Source organism: Syngnathus leptorhynchus, chromosome 20, assembly GCF_054491065.1.
Source record: "Syngnathus leptorhynchus isolate UIUO chromosome 20, UIUO_Slep, whole genome shotgun sequence".
Lineage (NCBI taxonomy): Eukaryota > Metazoa > Chordata > Actinopteri > Syngnathiformes > Syngnathidae > Syngnathus > Syngnathus leptorhynchus.
Window position 1 is genome coordinate 6,116,927 of NC_141214.1, and position 19,298 is coordinate 6,136,224.

General features: G+C 46.1%; 1 protein-coding gene across 13 annotated transcripts in view; it reads right to left on the minus strand.

The window, feature by feature from the left end:
- Positions 1-18,667, minus strand: part of pleca (plectin a) — a 42,400-nt gene extending 23,733 nt beyond the window's left edge. For 3 of the 13 annotated variants that reach the window (XM_085900414.1, XM_085900415.1, XM_085900413.1), the window contains exons 1-4: positions 18,430-18,667; positions 17,925-17,962; positions 16,278-17,171; positions 14,255-14,468 (exon numbers count right to left, since the gene is read on the minus strand). In XM_085900414.1, the coding sequence (XP_085756540.1) occupies positions 14,255-14,468; positions 16,278-17,171; positions 17,925-17,962; positions 18,430-18,592 (1,309 nt within the window). In that variant the 5' untranslated portion in view covers positions 18,593-18,667. Of the gene's footprint in view, positions 1-1,242; positions 1,610-4,532; positions 4,671-6,689; positions 6,764-7,539; positions 7,631-10,715; positions 10,991-13,219; positions 13,412-14,254; positions 14,469-16,277; positions 17,172-17,924; positions 17,963-18,429 lie in introns of those variants that run through there. The other 10 variants (XM_085900418.1, XM_085900416.1, XM_085900423.1 and 7 more) reach the window with 7 other exon arrangements.
- Between the last annotated feature and the right edge of the window lie 631 nt (positions 18,668-19,298).

Consider the following 19,298-nt stretch of genomic DNA (forward strand, 5'->3'; position numbering starts at 1 on the left):
AAAGGTCAACAACCATTCTTAAAATATCCCCCTTAAAGACCACCCTCAAAGACTCACATCAAAGACTCCCTAATTGCAACGCAGGCAAACGATGACTATATTCATGAAGGACTTTTGTTGAACTGTCAACAAATTCACATCAAATTATTAGAATGCGTCTTTGCGGCTGTCATGGATGTTTTTGGTGTTGCAGACTGCCACGCTTGTGCATTCTAGACGAGGGCGCGGCCGCCAGCCCCCCCCCCCCACCCCCTTCTTCGGGGGGGGGGGCCACCATTTGCTAATATCACTCCAACCGTGTCAGAAAAAACAAGTGCAAGTGAAAGCATGCGTGTCCATCACAGAAACAAGAATGCAAAGCAGCGCCAGGTATCATCTGGACCCTGCGGCATTATGGGTCGGCGCCAAGCTGATATACAACTACTGCACCAGAAGTTCTGTTACTGTTCAACAGTGTGGAATGTTGTGCACTCTTGTAAACATTACTCATCGAAGGTGAAAAATTAACTCAGTCAAAAAAACTTTTTCTTATTTATATGTTGTTTTTGTCGCCCTCTAGTGGCGATAGACTGCAATAACACTTGAGGTTAGGTTAGGAAAAAAGGGGAAGGACAGGGGCGTTGAGGTTTGGGTGGTAATCATGGCAACACAGTGAAAACAGGATTTTGTTGACACGGATGTACGCCACTTAGCAGTTGCCACAGATTACTGATTCCCAAAAAAATATTTGTTGTACACGTGTTTCCAAACATTATGACATCACAGTTGAAAATCGAACCAGGCTAAAAAAGGGTCATATAAAAAAGGAATATCACACTATTAATAATAAATCGATAAAGTGATATGTCTAGCAATATTTCAAAATAAGTGGATTTTTTTCTAACTATAAATAGCCATAAATGACAAGGGATCGTCAAATCTGCATTGCGCAAGCTTTTATAGGTCAAACTAATAATGAAATGATCTCAAAAACCTAATGTGCTACAAAAAAAAATCGCATAAAAATGTGTAAGGCCATCTTTGATTTGAATTTACTGTTTTAATTTCTATTTCTGTACCAAATTAGTCCTCTGTTAATTGCAACAAGACATGACTAATCGAGTCCACTCAGTGCCGCAACCAGATGCAAAACAAATCAAAGCTCAGTGCGCATGCGTGCGTCAATTCTCCTCCTTCTCCTCCTCCTCCCTAATAAAATCCGCCTGCGGGGAAGTCCGTGAGCGCGCGCGCGAGCAAACGTACCTGCGCAACACATGCGGCTATAAAGGTGCGCGTCCACGTCCTCGCACCTCATCTCGTGAATATAATTCATCATACGATAAGTGTAGGTGCCCCGCGCCATCCCGCCGTCTTCCACGCGAGCCTCCATGCTGCGTGGATATTTTTTTCCCCTCCCTCGACCAACTTTTTGTGTCTACACGAGCTCCATGGAGGAGGAGAACAGAGCGTAAAGTGTCTTCTCGGATTGCACCCAAGTCCAACCCACTCCTGCTGGTGCGTTCAGTGGCCGTGCGTAAAAAGATGCCATTTACGCACAGCTCCACGCACGCGCCCGAGGTTTTTTTCCTCCCCGCTCTTTTTATTTTCCGTGGCCGTGTGTGACATCTGCACCGCCCACCAATTGCATAATCCACCCCAGTGCGCCAATTAAACCCACGCACGCAACACACACACGCGCACAGAAGCACATGGGAGACACATTTCCCATTGTCGTAAATTAAGTGTGTGATAAAAGTCTTTTAAAACGGACACTTTTCAACAAACAGAGATGAGAGTGCATTTATCTTGCCACTAGCCACTGGTTGAGCAACACTTACAGTACAGAGTGCACATTTAGCTTCACCTCTGCCATGTTTGCAACAGCTGCGCGTCATAAATAACCCACGCACACGCACATGCACACTGAAGCTAAGCTATTGTTGTCTTGTGAGCAGTAGTGCTCAACCATTCATGTCCTTCACGGCGTGTGGAGGAGAACCTCACACAGACGTAGGAGGACTCTTGAAAGGAGCCGTTTGTCTGCAGTCATTCTCTCCGAGTGGGCATGTTTCAAATTGTGTGGTCGTAGACCACCGCAAAGTATCTCGTTGGGTGTTTATGATACAGTAATTTTTTGTAGGAAAAACGGATTCATTGGGCCCTTATGGCTAAGAACCCAATGGACAAAATGAGCCTAGAAGAGGCCGCTTCAAACCAAAATGGCGGACTTCCTGTAGGTTTTCAGGCATAGTTTCTTGAGACTTTTTTGTGGGTCTCGTCACGGTAGACGTGTCTACCAAATTTCCAGTAGCGAAGTGAAATGGTTTTCAGGGGCTGAATTTTTTAAAAAGCTGAGTTAGTCATGATTTTTTTTTGCAAGTCAGCAAAAACTGTGCATTTGAAACTATGGTAGATTTCCTGTGGCTTTTCAAGCATGGCTTTCTTTCGACTTTTTTTGTGGGTCTGCTCATGACAGACACGGCTACCAAGTTTCACATTATGAAGTGAATCTGGCTTAAGAAGGTGAATTTTCAAAAAGGGTAAGTCATCCAAAAAAAATGTCATTTTCCAAACAAAATGGGCTTTGTTTCTCTGGATTTTTTTTTGTGGGTCTGAAGGAAACATTGTTCTATAGCAGTCTTCATGTCTGTGTGCAGTAAAAGTGGGCTCCTCTTCCATCGTAAAGTCTGTTATTAGAGAGTGAGTGAATGACTCACTGCAGTGTGGAATAAAAAAACTGCACTGCAGTTTTGGGCGCGGCTGGCCACTAAATGGAAGCGGCCTTTAATGGACGACGTAGTTTGCGGCGGGACGATACGAAAACTGTAAAAATCTTGAAGACTACTGTTGAGAATTTTGCAGGAGAATTTTTGTTGTTATGACTGTCTCCGGGATACGACGGCCGACTGGTGTCAAGTTCACCTCCTGGCTTGGAATTTGCCGAGCTTTTTTTAAACGCCGCCGCGCACCTTCCTAATGACCCAAAGGCACCTTGGGGCTCCAATTTTAATTACCGAGACTGAATTCAGTCCGCTGGGATGATTCGTATGAAACAATATCATCCTGATTCATAATTATCACAGAGCGGTGTCACGTTCTTGTGCGCTTTTTGAAGCTATCAAATTCAGACGTGACATCAACATGGTGTCGTCTGTAAGGCGATCCGGTCTCCAGTGCAAACAGACGCAGTATTGACACTGGCCTTTCAAATTTGCACGTCATTTTGCAGTCAAACGTCGTTAGCTAGTCAAGCTAACCACAAGACCACATTCTGCAAACTATCATCTTGCTATTTACTGTAAATGGTTAAAAAGTTCTTTGGTGGAGGCAATTACGAGGTCGATCTTGTTATTGACGTTGGAGTACGCGCGTCAAAAGTCAGCTTTTATTGCAGCTAAGGTGTGTCCCGTCCTTTTCCTTTCTTTTTATGACCCCCAACTGCACCACCGGGGCCGCTAAAGGAAGAGCACTCGGCCTGGTTTGTCGGGAAACAATCGCACCAAGATGGCCGCCGTGCTTTGACGGCGGCATTTCAAACAGGTTTGTCCGACACGCAATACAAGCAGCCTGCCTTCTAGACTTGGCCTCAGGCGACCTTTCAACGTGTCTGGATTAGGCGCGTCCAAGTTCCTCGTCAACGTTCAACTGATAGCACGGAAAACAATTTTCAAACGAGTTGAGCAGGTCGTTGTACGTCAGGGTAGGTTTGATGTCTATTATTAAAAGTTTTCCACTCATGACAGTGATTGTTTTCATAAGCACGATAACATTTGAAACAATAAGGCACGTACGTCACTACTTAAAACTTTAAATTGGAGTAAGAAGATTAAATTGACATTTTAAAGTTAAATACAACTGAATTGAATCGAATGAAAATATTTAAATAGCTGAACTGTGATTCTTTGCGTGCCACTAGAGGAAGCCAGCGGACCGAGAATGGAACTCCGACCGCACTTTGAGAATGACTTAGCATATAGCATTGCGTAGCATAACCGACAACACAAGGTTAGAATTTTGTTGCGCAAACTATAATGAAATCGTCATTTTCAGGCGGGTGGAAAAAAGCTGTATGAAGTTGAAGTTGAGTTTTTTTTTAAACATGCCATGTTTCATTTTGCAGTCAAATTCAACAGGAACCAACAACTGAAGATACGAGCGGCCTTCCGGAACCTAACTTGCTTCGAAGTTAGGCGCCTGTTGCCGTGACAACGCACCCAAAGAAACTCAGCAGTCTGAGCTCCAAAGGAAGAAAAACTGACACGCATCCAAAACCAAAACTAAAAGCAGCCGCCGCCTTCTCACTGGCAATCACGGGGTTAACTCCGGCACCGTCATTCCACAGGAAACTGAGCTGAGGGAGGAGCGGGGAGGGGGGGTCAAAGGGGGGGGTGGTGACAGCAGACGGGATAAGAGAGCAGCGAGGACGGCGGCGAAGACCGAGACCAGCCAGCATGAAGAGAAAAAGTTTCCGTCTTTGGACTTGAAAGCGGCAAGGTCGCCCCCCCCCCCCTCCCCACTTGAGTTGCCCTTGAAAGTGGCACAGCGCCGCTTACCTCGCTTCCTGCGAAGCCTCCACCGCCACACCAGCAGCAAGGTGACCAGGTGGCCTGCCGCCACCAGCGAGGGGAACACATTTCCTGGGGGGCTCGCCGGCATCGGGCCTCGCGTCAGAGTGTGGCGATCGCAGGCCGATTTGCCCACGCGTGGGAGGGCGAGCGGGTGGGGGTGACAGGTGAGGAGGGGAGGGGCAGAGTGGGAGGGGTGGCGGCGGGTGGGTGGGCGTTAGGGGTGTGGTGCCATCCGGGACGTTTGCGAGCTGCAGCCAACTCCTCCGGTAGTTTTTACAAAGAGAGAGAAGTCGCGGCAGGAGCACTCCCTCCCTCCGTCGCTCTCACTCACTCACTCCCCCTCCCTCGCTCTCTCACCCCTAACCCTCCCCCTGCACTCACTCCTGCCGCAGCTTCTAAATGATAGCAAACAGACACTCACGAAGGAGACAAGTCGGAGCAGCCACTCACTTCCTACACTACTTTGCCCAGAACTCCACTCCTGCTTCTGCACAGCTCCTCAACATTTATAAACAAACAAGAATGCTCCACCTGTTTTAAAATAAGAGACAAGTCAGAGCAGGGGAGTGCCTCCGTCTCTCCCTCCCGCCCTCCACCTGCTCCACTCCTGCCAGTCCACGCAAAGCTGCATGGCAATAAGTTCCAAATGAAAACAAATAAGAGGAAAATGAGCCACGAGGAGTCCAAACTCTGAGCAGGAGTGAGACCTCCTCTCGTTTCCTCTTTCACCCTGTACTCCACCATGGCCCTGAGTTACATGGGAACAACTTCTTAATTTTCCAGAATAAACAAGACTCCTCCAATAATATTCACAAATCCATCAAATCAGTTACCAAGCGAGACTCCGAAGCAAAAATCCCGTGCTTACCCAACTCGCTCGCTGCCCGCATACATACACAGTCGAGGCCCGATAAGCAGCCTAGGTCAAAGTTTCCTGTACTGCAGGATCATGCAACCTATTCCTCCCTTTCTGTAATGTTTACAAATCAAGCCTGAGCCATTTTTTTCCCACTCCCACCCCGCTTAACGCCTTAATCCCGCTCAGCGAGACTCATGATGCAACTCCCGTGAAGGCTAATTGTAAACGTATGCGACAGTTGGGCAGAAAACTCTCTTGAAATTCTTCACAGCTTGTTAAGTGATAAGAGCTGAAGCAATATTTTTAGCCTTCTTCGCACCACATGTCAAGCGGGAACAGTGGGGCCGATTTCCTGGTAGCATCAAAAGCGGCGATTTGGCAGCAAGTCAGCATCAAAGAGACGTTTTGTCTGCAATGTCACAAGCAATCCACTGCAGGCAAAAAAAAAAGGGGCGTTGGCGCTGCTCGGATCGATCCAGGGAAGATGAAACCATGGCGGAGGCACGATGATGATGCAAAATTCTATACACACAATGCAAATATTTACTGAAGTAGTGCTGCCCCGTCATGACTGACACGTGAAAGTGACCAATGGGGGCAGTGCACTGCCAGAGATGCAAATCAGGCTCAAGTCACATCAAAGAGCTGCAAGTCAATTTCAATAAAGTTGTTCGAACCAAAACATTCAAATTAAAGTTTTATGAATCCATTCAAAATATTTATTTTAGACAAGAAGGGGTTCATTTCAAAATAGAGAGTTCATGCCAAAACTAAAATATAGTCCACCAACCCCCGAAAAACGTGTTTTGATTTGAAAAAGTTCACAGAATTAATTAGAAACACTTTACGGATGTTTTCAACTAGAAGCCGGTTCACATTTCCATGGAGTGCCATTTGCATGTGGGTGTACCTAATCAAGTGACTTGTTGGTATTCAACTCCATTTGTCAACCCATGACAAGAAACCACAAAAATTTGCGTGACAACAAGGCAAAGCAGTATTGACGCATAAAGTTCTGGCCGGCCATGTGAGCGGAACAGATGTGCGGAATTCCGCCCCCCCCCCCTTGTCCGTTCCAAAAGGGAGGAGTCGACGACCGCTCCCACACGTGCGGCGACGCACAGACGCTCAGCATCCTCAAGTGCCCGTTTGCTCCATAAACACTTTACGCCTAATGGGTTCCCGTAAACACCACACAAAAGATGTCACACTAAAAAACAACATAGTAAAAGAACTTTAAAGTGGACCGAAAAGGTCAAAACAGTAAATAAAAAAAAACGTACCACGTGGAGATCCGGGGCAAACACAGCAGCACAAGTCCATCCTGCCTTCTTGCGTGCTCGCCACTTTTCCTCAGACCTGACCTCTCCACATTGTGTCTTCTAATCAGAACCCAATAGGAGGCGGAGGCGGAGGGAGGGAGGGAGGAAGGCAGGCAGTGAGGGAGTATGGGGAAGGGGGGGGGGGGAGCTAAAGAAAAAATAACGGAATGAAAAAAAAAATGTGGAGGCTCGTCAGCCGGGGAAGTGAAAAGCAGACGGGCGCTGTGAGCCGAGTGGAAAGAGCATCTCATGCGTGCTGCTGCTGCTTTTCCCTGGATGGCTTCCATGTGTTGCAAAGGAGAAAAAAAAAAATGAAAAAAAAAATGGACAAAGGGCGGAAAAGTAGCCTGACAAAGAGGCCTCTGTGGAGGTTGTTATAAAATAAATAAATAAATGCTGCACCTCATTTTTTTCCCCACACAGCTTCCGTCTGGGCATAAGCAGCACATGAGGGCTAGATGCTCAAATTGCTGTCAAACTCGATATAACGCAAAAAGAATTGTGCAAACTACACCACCAAGTCCAATTAGCTGAATGCTAACAAGAATACAAACTGCCATAGAAGGGCTAATAAACAACATCTGCGTGTGACCATTCTAAAAGCGACAGATATTTGAAATATTTGTAATAAAAAATGAAGAAATTAACAAAAGTGTACTTTTCCAACCGAAACTAACGAAAAATAAGAAATGAAACGACTCTATAATACAAGAGACAGTGCAGAAAAGATAAACGGAGCGGCCAGCCACGGGAAAGCATTTCCATGCTGACACCTTTTGGTAAAAAGGATGAACTGTCGGCGCGCGCCTACCTTGACCGTTTTGAATCAAAAGCTCCATGAAGTCTCGGTTACGCGCGGGCTCCATCTTAAGGCTCCCTTGTCACGTCTGAACGCATCGCACGGCAACGGAGAAGACACCGGAAAAAAAAAAAAGGCAGCAAAGGGCAAAGCAGGCAGTCCGGCCCGAGAACCGCACGGAGGGGGGGCCGCCGCTTGCCACATGTTACACCAGCGTCTTCACGGAAAACATGAGCCAGACTGCCACCACACCAACCATAATACACCTTAAACATGGCAGCAAATGGGAATTCATAGAATGGATATGAATCTTCATTAGACATGATGAGCATGCTCGCTTTCCGCTTGGTCTTCTCATTTGGCCGCATTAAAAACAATAAGCTCGTCAATTGCTCGTTTCACAAATCGCATTATCGGCTCGCCCATATGAATCAAGATGGCTGAGATGACCCAAATTAGTTGATGAACCCGTAAGCAGGTTAGCGACATGTGAAAATCATAACATGTCAAATGAAGCTCACCCCCGGGGGAGGTTCGGGTTTGAGCGGACGAGAGGACAGTAGCGAGTGGTTGGAAACATCTGGAAGCTATGCGGGACGGGAAGTGCAGCCAAAAGCGTTTAGGCTCCAGACGGGTTCTTGAGAGTGCATTCAATTATATCGTCCAACATCTTAGTATAGCCAAGTCAACATAGTTAACGTTTTAAATTTGAAATTCGTTTTCACCAGCGAGCTCTGCGGCTTCTGCAGGCCGAAGCTACAAAAAAGATAAACGAGGATAAACCAAGCTTGTCAATTGCGCCGTTGTCCTGGCAAGAGTGACTCGGAAAAAAAGCGTGGCTTCGAGGAGGTACCGCGGTTGTTGGTGGAGCCAAAAATATACACGCGAGGTTTGGAAGATATTTACAAATTTTTCGACTTCTCCTCCGCCGTAATTTGACTTAAACACGCTGGTGGAAGTGCGCCATCCTTTAATTTTCAGACGCCACAGTGCCACGCCATCATTGCGTGCTGCTTTCTTTCTACTAGCACCACCACAAAAAAGAAAAGAAAAAAAAGAATGGCAGCCTCTTGGGTGTGGTTGATCTACATTTTTGAAGGCCTAACAAATTTGATCAACCTGTCATACCTCTCAAAGCCTTTCAGAGCAACCCGAATTCCTGACGGAGTTTTATGGCGAGTGATTTAAGACGCCTGGTTGTCTTCCAAGCCGTTGAAACGCAACCCTGCAGTTTAAGTGTTTGGGAATGGCTGGTGTGGAAACATCTGGGAGTAAATTGTTGGGAACGTTCCAACATGGCTCACCTTTCACCCAACATATAAGAGAACAGTGATTGGTTTACGTGAGCAACTACATTTCTAGCAACAGTTAGCTTGTAAAGTATCAATTACAGTGGATCAAAACATGAGCCCTGCGGCACTCCACATGCTTTGCTTGAGTCTCGCCATATTATAATCAAACAACCGGTTTGAATGTCATCATGGCAAATTTAAGCAATTGAGCACAAAATGGCCGCTGGTGGGAATGTGCCCTCTGACTGCTTCAAGAATTTGGTGTCAAGGTGACTGCACTCGAGTTTATGGGAGTGTGTGATAAACCGCTCGTTGCCATGATTCATTCCAAAATGTTGGTAACCATGGCAACGTGACCCTCCACCTAAATATGACTCAATGCTGTTGAGACATAGGCGCTAATATTGCTGCTACTGGCAACACTCCAAGGAAAAATAACGACAAACACACTTCCTGTTGGCTAGTGTCACAGAAATCATCACCCAAGTCATCTCCAGGCATTTGCGCCCCCTTGAGGGGAAAAAGCACCATTGTAGCATTCATCAAGAACTTCACTATGAAGCAACATCTTGCAAGGGTCCGATCAAGAGCGCCACCTAGTGGCCACTCAAGGGAAATGACTGACTTCAAAACACGTGTGTTCCATTCATTCTTAATGTATGCAGGTATTTTTTACAAACTAAACAAAATTGACACTAAGTGGACAGATCATTAGGTACACCATGCATATTTATTGGTTGTGGCATTCCTGTTCCCCGGACAGAAGCAGGTGAGGAATGGCGGCCATTAACGCCCGCGACTCAAATTAGCAATAGAGGCACGCGAGAGCTGCAAAGTGGCATGCGAGAGGCGCGAATGTGCACATCAGCGGAATTTAAATGATTAATATTTAACATTAAAACAACATTTCAATCTCTGACCATACAATTTGACTTGATGAAGTCATTTCATGACTTTGCCTTGTAAACACGGCTAACGAGCGCACATTGATTGCGTCAAGGCCCAGTTCCCGCCCCCAACTAGGTTTATTAGCACTTTCACCACAAGTCTGTGTATGCTACAAACATAAGCTGTGTCAAGCGATAGGTGACCTTGTGGAGCCTAGTTAAGAAATTTCTTTTAATGCTGAGTCGTCAGATTGTGCCTCAATGCTCTGCTATGGTGAAGAGCATATTGACAAATCCCCAAATGAGTTGTGAATATTTGGGTCAAGAACCGAGCCAAAGCTGATTGGAATGCTCTCGGCCTAGATCCATTCAGAACTTTGAATTAAACTCCAGCTGGCGCTCGCAAATGAACTCGAACGATTCTTTCAGTGGAGGACCAATGAAGCGAGGGAGTTTTTGTCTCTGGATTCCAAACGCGACCCCCCCCCGCCTTGGCCTCGCCGAGCGGGTCGGACTCTTTCACATCCCTCCTCAAAACAGCAAATGGTAAAAACAACTCCTGGCTACTGTTATTCTTATCCAAAACGAGCTCGTTCAAGGATAAAGAACTTGCATCGGGGCTAAATGGGGCAGTGACCCACCAGATCCAGCAGAGGGAACTGAGGAGAACTTTATGGCATTCATCATCTGCTGATGGATGTTTTCTCCAATTACTCCAAGACGCATCCGTTCAAAGAGGTGAACGCCGACCCCTGATTGGACGCCCGCTCGTCATGACCTCACACATGCCTGAGACCGTCACGCCCCTTCAAGTCAACACCACGCGATTCAAAACGCCGAGCGGAAACCACCTTGTCGCCAACCTCGTTGCCACGGCGATGCTGCATTGTCACTCGGCTTTGCCGCATGCATGCAGCAGCCCGCTCCCTGCCCCCTTGCGGACCCCACAAATGGCAACAAAAGCTACAAAACGATCTAATGAAAAATAAAAGCGGATGATGCCAAGTACCTTTAAGAGAGCTGATCTCGTGCTGTATAGATCTGGCTGGATCCATGTCGCCAGCCAATCTGAGGATGGAATAGTCTCAAAAAACGGCAAACAACCAGCCTGCCTTCTCTCTCTCGCTCTCTCTCTCTCTCTCTCTCTCTCTCACTGGCTTATTCACTGAGCTTTGGCTTTTTTGTGCCCTCCTGCCTCGCACACAATCCCTTTCATAGGGGAAGTGTGAAAAAAAAACAAGCACACCTCCTCCGGCCCCACCCTGATGGTGCATCCTCCTCTTCCTCCTCCTTCACTATGTGACCCATTGCTACGATTAATAATAGGAAGTGACTCAGCAGTTACTTGCCCTGGAAGCTGTATGCAGCAAAATAAAAAGCAGGTCATCTGTGCATCCAACAACAGTGCAGCTCTGCTTAAGATATGATAAGTATTGCTTGCAAGGAATATCATGAAGATGCCTGCGTGTAATTTATATTTTGTTGTCGTAAAGGGACTCCAAAATAAGGCAATTTGTTACGTTTTCTTTAAATAACTAGCCGATTAATTGGAATGGGTTCATCGGAAATCAGAAAGTCTGTTGAACTGAGTGACGAGTCAGCAAAGCTAGGAAAGTTTTTTTTTTTTTCCTTGTGTCACATAATGGGATTAATCATCAAATAGCTCTGACAGTCACATGATTGCCGATTTGCTGCCTCCCCTTGGCCGCTACAGTAAGAATTTCATCAACTGTTTTGTGTTGCCTCACATTCGCTTTTAATTTAAATAATTTAAAACGGAATTATGACATCTCTGTATCAAATTTACAACAAAAAATTTGCAGTGACTTAAACAGATTCAGTTTTCATTTTCTTGTTTAGGATAACTAGCAAAAAGCTATTAGCATCACAGAAGTTGCCTTGGTGGAGGTTAGCGCTCATTAAACGTGGATGACTTGATTGAAATGGGTGTCTGTCGCAAAAAGCTGACAAAGCACAGTCCCCACCCGTGGTGGCTTTTCTTTTAAGCGGAGTTGGATGCAAAACGGCGGCCCAGGTCCAGCGCGGATGGACGGCTGACATTCCGCGCGTGAGTCGAGCTCGCTGTGGCGTGCCTGAGCTTGTGCGGCGTTAGCGCCATTGTTGCGGGGATGAGCAGGCAGCAGTCGTGTTGCGGTGAAGCAGCATGTGGCTCATGATGCAAAGTTAGTAAGATTGATTTTCAAATTTAATTTTCATTATTTAAATGATCTAAATAATAAATATTTGCTGGGCTGGATTAAAGAATGAAATGGGCCACCCGTGGCCCGCAGACTATAGTTTGCCCACCCCTACTTAAAAAGCTCTCAAAATGGAATTGAGCAGGTACAAAACGTATCAAAGTTTGACGATAAACACGACCACCATGAGAGCAAAACAATCATTTGGTTTATTTTGTTTGTATCATGATAAGAATTCGGCCAAAAGTGGACTTTGGCGCCCCATGACTTGACCTTTCTGCAGCTTCCACTCGTAAGTCTGTTTTTAGGAACGAGGGGGGGGGGGGGGGGTGCATAATTAACAGCTGTTGCTAAATCTCAGACTCGGGACTGGAGGAGACCGAAACTAAATCTCATGCCCAACGAACCTCTCATCTCGGATTCATTTCAAGCCACACTTCCTACTCCGGTTCCGGGCCAGGTTCACTTTGCACACAACTCAAATGTGTCCCAATACCTTTGTGCAAGTATGTTTTTATGGGCCATCTTTCTAATATTTTTCAATGGAAAATGGCTCTACATCAATAATTACAATAAATTGAACTGCACAGCGCTATAAGTGCCTGTGTGTATTTTTATATTGTCAGTCTACATACTTTGCTGCACCATTTGTGTTCAATGGGCACAGCAGTACACGTTTGTGTGTTACTATTTTTAAGTTGCATGAAAGTCATCTAAGAGAAGCAAGCATTAATGGGTGGGGTATGATGAGGTGGGGGTGGGGGGGGGTTTATACACTTGCTTCCAAAACAAACTTATCATGTCGCCGTTTTAGATGGAAGCTTTCCTGGCATTTGCGCACGCACTTTAACGGCCGCATAGTGTGTATTTTGGGTGTCCCTGAAGGGGGCGGGGCACATTGCATGCCGTGATGTATTTAAAGCGCCGCGTTGAAATGGAAGGTAAACAAGAAGGCTCCGTTTGCTTTGCACTGCTTTCCAAAGTATTTTTGTTACAGTTGGGTCTAGAATGAGGCGAGTTTTTAATAAAGTATTGCCCCGATTAGCCTTCAACTTCAATGTAGCAGATATAAAAGGAGCAGGAAGTGATAGCATGGCAGGATTAGAGGCGAGGGGGGGCGTGGGAAAGAAAGCAGCAGTTGGCAAAGATTCCGCCAACGGCGCTGTGGAGGAGTTTTTGTTTGTTTTAGCAAGCAAGCGACCTCAACAAAATGAATCTGCGCATCCAACAACATTGCAGCTCTGATGGCACGTGACGTCACAGCGCGGCCACGTGGGCTCGCATTCTGGCCACCTGGCCCTAATAAAAGTATTACCTTTATACTTCTCCCTCACATTCTCGTAGGCCTGCATGTAGTCCTGCTCCTCGGGCAGTCGCTGGCCCGGGATAAGCACGGCGGGCTGGGCCTGGCCCGGCTCCAGGGGACGCATGCTCTCCTTGACACTGGCCACCGCTTCGCTTGCAATCGCGCTCATCTCTGGTCCAAAGCGAGTCAAAGTAGGACAAAAAAGCCTCGATCCCCCCAACCCCTGCCAGCCTGGCCCTATGTGGACCCAGACTCAGCCTGGACTGCGTCTCCCCCCCTGACAGACACCTCGATACACACCATGACATGTCAGACCACTCCTCTTAAAGGCGCAGACCACATGCTTTGAGGGGGGTCCGGCCAGATGACACACGTCTGCTTCAAAGCGCAAATGATATCAGGGGTCATGTGAGGTCAACAAGAGTTGAAGAGTCAATAAGGAGCAAAGTAAAGCCACTAACCATAGTTTCAACATCCCCCGAGCAAAATCAAAGGCACCTCTGATTAAAATCGACTGCAAGACTGATTATTTTCCAGATTATTTTCCAAGATAACACAAACACACAAGGTAGTCACTCAAAGACGCACTAGGGGTGTGCAAACTTTTGTGCTAATGGTTTAGTCATAAAATGGTGTTTCAAGATCTGATTTAATTGGATTTCATAACCAACTTATTAATACTAAAAGCCATTATTTGACAAATATTGTATTCATACATGTATGAAATGGGGAGCATTTTAAATTGAGCAATTTTAGGAAGTAAACTTGATGGGACTGTTAATGTAAATGCTTGGTTGTCCTTCAATCGTTTGTGCATTGCTGCAGTACCCCACCCTGACTAATCAATATCGGAGGAGGGGGGGGGGGGGGGGTCTTATTTCATACCACACGTTTCCTTGTCAATCGATATGCGCCATGCGACCCACCGGACGCTTCATTAGGTACACGCAGGCCAATGAGAAGTCGATGCAAGAGCCGGAATACAAAGCAAGTTTTGGGACACTAGATGGTCCAGACTATTTGGAAGCCCAAGAAGGACGGTACCTGCGATCCGGAAGACGGCGCGCTCGGCCGGGTCCATCACATCACCCGAGGCCGACTTGGAGCGCTTGATGCGGTGATGCTTGGGCAGGTTCCAGGGCAGCGTGTCGCCCGGTGATGGCGAGCCCCCCAGCGGGTACGTGTCGGCGGCGCTCTCCTCCGACGCCGCCCGGACCAGAGGCCTCCTCATAGGCTGGTCCTGCACCTCCTCGATGGCCTGTGGACAGAGATGCAGAATTACTACGACAGCTCATAGCATACAGTAGATTGAAAAAGTCTACACACCCTTGTTCAAAAGCCCTTATTTGGGATAACTCACGGAATTAATAAGAGTCCCACTTAAGTTTGAATGACTTTGAATGTTATTGGCAAAATTTCCAGTTATAGGACGGTGTGCACACTTTTGCAAACACCCTTGTTCAAAAGCCTTTATTCGGGATAACTCAGGGAATTAATAAGAGTCCCACTTAAGTTTGAATGAGTTTGAATGGGATTGGCAACATTTGCAGTTATAGGACGGTGTGCACACTTTTGCAAACACTCAGTGTTTAATTTAACTGAATAAAAAAAACAGCAAATTACTTGACTATTAAGACTATTCTTAATTACAGTATTAATAATTTCAAATTTTGGTACTGTATACTGCAACTGAATTATTATTGATTTTTTTGGGCATCAAATGAGCCGAGGACTGGTTCTGACTACGCTGAGTCACTGTCGGAGCAAAGCACGCTGCCTCTAAACTGGGCGCTGGCTGCGCCATCACACGCACTCTGATTGGACAACCCAGTCGAGATTAAAAAAAAAAAAAAAAAAAAAATCCATCTGCACAACACAACAACTATATCTCGAGAGTGTCACGTTTCAAATCCCTCCAGACTGTGTTGCTGATGCATTTGTAACACTTGTCTGGAAAATTAACACTGCCACAAAAGAATTACAACAGCTATGATCTATATTTACAATAAATGATAGATAACAGAATAAAATAAAGGTGGAAGGCAGACAGAATAAAATAGATATAGTAATTGCAGTAATAGCACAGAGGTAGATAGAGTTAAATTATTTAGATATTAATGACATAATTAGGTTCAAATGTTTGCATCTAGAAATGACCGGTTGCCATAGAATTGTCATTGAATCATGCAGGTGTACCTAATGAAGTGGCCTGCAAGTGGTCTGTGCACGTCATTTGCAGAACTTAAAGGGGAAACTCATTCAACATTTACAGGCTTGAAAAAAATAAATAAATAAATAAAAAGCCACCACCATGTGACCGCTGATGTTTCTGTTATCTTTCTACTTTTCACAGCCATTCATCCATCCTTTCTTCCATCCATCCATCCCATGTGCAGGGCTGCACCTGCAAACAACCTTCCCCTTCCGCAGCGACAGCGAACCTCATCATCCTCATCATCATCATCCTCATACTCACGGTCGACATGTTCACAGGCGTGGCGGCAGCGGTGGAGGGCCCACGCAAACAGTGCGTTAGCAAGCGTCGCATGCAGGAGTTGATGGCACACTTCAACGCGCCTTCATCAGATTCTCTGCACCAGGAGCAGCAGCGGGAGCAGAAGGAGAGGAGGCGCGCATGCGTGCCGCATCCCCGAGGGGAGGGGGTGGGGGGGCAGAGTGGGGGGTTTGGACTGTCCCGGACTGAAAGTAACATGACTTTAAAGAGCTCGGAGGCTCGACTATTCTATAGTGACCTATATTGTTTCTAAATTAGATTTCAACTCAATACAACTAGTAGGCTTTTCTCAACATTTGCAATTTAAGAACTGGTTTTGTGTAAACTACATCAAGTTGGAACAAAAGTTGTGGGCTTACATAATGAGCGACCAATCTGTTGTGAATGGAGCACAGTGTGCCGCTCGGCTTTTTTTTGCGTGCCATCCAATCACGGCATCTCGTGCCAGTTTTATCAGGCCGCCGCCGTCGCCCCTGACACAAAATGTCTGCCCAGCGGGGATTGCCTAATGTGTCCAGAGAGTGCAAAGGGAAACAAACCAACAAAGCTCACCTTGCTTTTTCTCTTTCTCTTCCTCCTCTTCTTCCCAGACGGCAATGAGTCCTCCAAGGAAGATGCCTCAGTTTCCTTTGGTGGCACCTCTACCACTTCCTGGATTACTTTCAGCTCCGTCTTCTTGATTGTCTTTGGCTTCTTCACCTCTTGGTTCACCTCCTCCTGGTTGATCTTGACTGGTTTTGCCTTCTTCACCTCCTCTTGGACTATCGTCAATGTCTCTTGTGCCTGCTGGACTACCTTCACCTTTTCCTTCTTAATTGGTTTTGCCTTCTTCGCCTCCTCTTGGACTACCGTCAATGTCTTTGGTGCCTGCTGGACTACCTTCACCTTTTCCTTCTTGACTGGTTTTGCCTTCTTCCCCTCCTCTTGGACCGCTGTCAATGTCACCTTTTCCTGCTGGACTATTTTTTCTTTCTCCTTCTTGACCATCTTGGGCTTCTTCACCTCCTCCTTTGCTTCCTGGACAACCTTCACCCCCGTCCCCTTCTTGTTGGGCTTTTCCTCCTGGATTTCTGACTTCTTGACCTCTTTCACGTCCCCCTGGACTACTTTCTTCCCTTTCTTGCCCTCCTTCTCTGTAATCTCCTTCACCTCTTGGATAGATTTCTTGGCTGCCTTTGGTTTCTTCACCTCCTCCTGGAGCACCTCTTTCTTCTCCTTGACCGCTTTTGCTTTCTTGATGATCTTCTCTGTCTTTACTTTGGTTTCCTGGACCACCATCAGTACCTTCTCCTTTACGTTCAACTGGATCTCCTCCTGCTCCACCTTCATCACCTTTGACTTCTTGACCCCCTCCTCTTGATGCTTCTTCATCTCCTTTGCATCTGGGACCACTTTTGCCTTCACTTGGATGGGCTCAGCTCGCTTCTCTTTGGGCTTTTTCCTCCTCTGAAACATCACAAAATAAAAAAATAAAAACACTTTACCTTCAGTTTTGTTCATGTTTGAAAACTTTTTTTTTTTTCTACGGGAGTGGATGTTGTACACTATTTGGCACGTTGATGGTGGCATTTGCGTGCACAAGCCTCTCATTCACTCACGTCATTATGATGGAATGACGAGAACAACTTGTCGGCTTCCAGTTTTATCTTTGTTCACATGTGAGCGGCACACAAAGAGCGTCACGCATGCAGGCGTGGTGAAGACAGACACACACACACACACACACACAGTTTTGGTATTTAATTCGACTTATCGTTACGGCAAACAGACGGCACAGTCCGGACTGCGGCTGTGGTTAAAAATAGAACCACTTTATTCATCTGCTGTAGAAGTCAGGCCAATTCTTGATTTATTTGAAACATGATGTAAGAGTTTAGACAGTTTGGATCAATAAAAAAAATATCAGTGTTTTACTACCAAAGAGGAGATTTTGGGTTGGTTCTGGAAGCTTGGACAAATGTTTTGGTCCAGGTGTGGAGCTTGAGACCAAATAGGGTTCCAAAACTTAAACCCTAACCTGATGAATCAGTTAATTGTAATTAAATTGGAGGGCTAATCAATGACACTTTGGGAGTGGGTGGTGATTTGGTGATGTCATTAGGCCCCAGGAAGACAACTGAAGTCAAGTACAAGTGAGCAGGGACCCCTGAAGTCCAAAAGGAGACATTACATCACCATTACTGGACACACTGGTCTTACCTGAAGGAGACCTTTGGATCTGGGCGACTTCACCATCACTGAAGAGGGGGGAAAAAATAAATAATTAACCAGCTTTACTGAGCTAAGAAAGATTTCATTATTTAGCTGTTTAAATAACGTTACGTGATAATAATGGCCACAGTTTACCTCGAGTTATCTTGTGGAAGAACATTATTTTGTTTGTCCTGCCACTACAACTCGCTTGCATAGAAAAGATGAACAGAGATGTATTATCTGGAGTCATTAAATTTGGGGATTGTAATGTCTCCCAGATTTATGCCAGTGGATCTTTTGGTTGTAATTGTAAGCATGAAAGAGCCATTGTATGCACACCAGCACATTTGCAACCACAAAGTGGAAGCAGAGCCAGTTTAGCGGCGGAAAAACTGCCACACAAGTACAAGTGAGTCAGAGTGGAAATCGGAACAACCTATCACGTGGAGAGGGAGGGAGGGAAGAAAGAAGGAAGGAAGGGAAGGGGAGGAAGGAAGGAGGGTCCACCTACCCTCCAGGTAGCGTTCCATGGAAGCCGAGGAGGAGTCACGGTTCCACGTGTAACAGCAGAAGGAGAAGAACCACACCAGGAGCGTGGCCAGGACCAGTGCCAGAATCCACAAGATCCGAACTAAGGCCGGGTCCGTCGCCACCCAGGCTGTCAGGGTGTCCATGCTTGCGTGAGTCGCGGTGCAGTCGAGTCAGGAAGTAGCAGCGAGGCAGGCAGAGCGAGGAGCACGCTGATGGACTCCAGCTGCCGAGCCCCACGTCAGCTGCAAGGGAAACGGGAGAAAAGGAGGAGAGGAGAAGAGAGGAGGAGGCGTGGAGAGCAGCCGGTCTAGCCACTGGGCCCCTCCTCCGAGACACATCAGAGGGAATCCTCACTTAAGACAAGTCACAAAAAAATGCACCTGAGGCACTTTGCCCGTATACAAAGCAGAACATTAATTGACTGCAAGAATTTAGCAAACCGGTTTGTGGTAGGAAAATAAAATCCCAAGCTTGATTACTGCCTTCACTGGACATTATCAAGAGCAAATATTTGCACGGTGAAGGCGGATGCTGGTCAGGATCAACATTGATGCTAAATATTTAAAAAGGTGTGGTCCTTCAGGAACAGGCTCACTTTATGATCCAAAGGAATAATAGAAAAGAGTGCCGAAAGTGACAAAATCAATAGAATGCACATTTGTGCACATCAAATTGAACCATAATGGAATGCTGCAGACATCTAGCGGACGAAAATAGAAATAAAACCCATTTGCGCTTAGATTAACCAACCGTGAAATGTTGCAGACAGTAAAAACAAAGGAAAGACTGACATCTAGTGGAAGGATTGTGAACTGACAGACAAAAAAGAAAAAGAACAATATTCCTAAA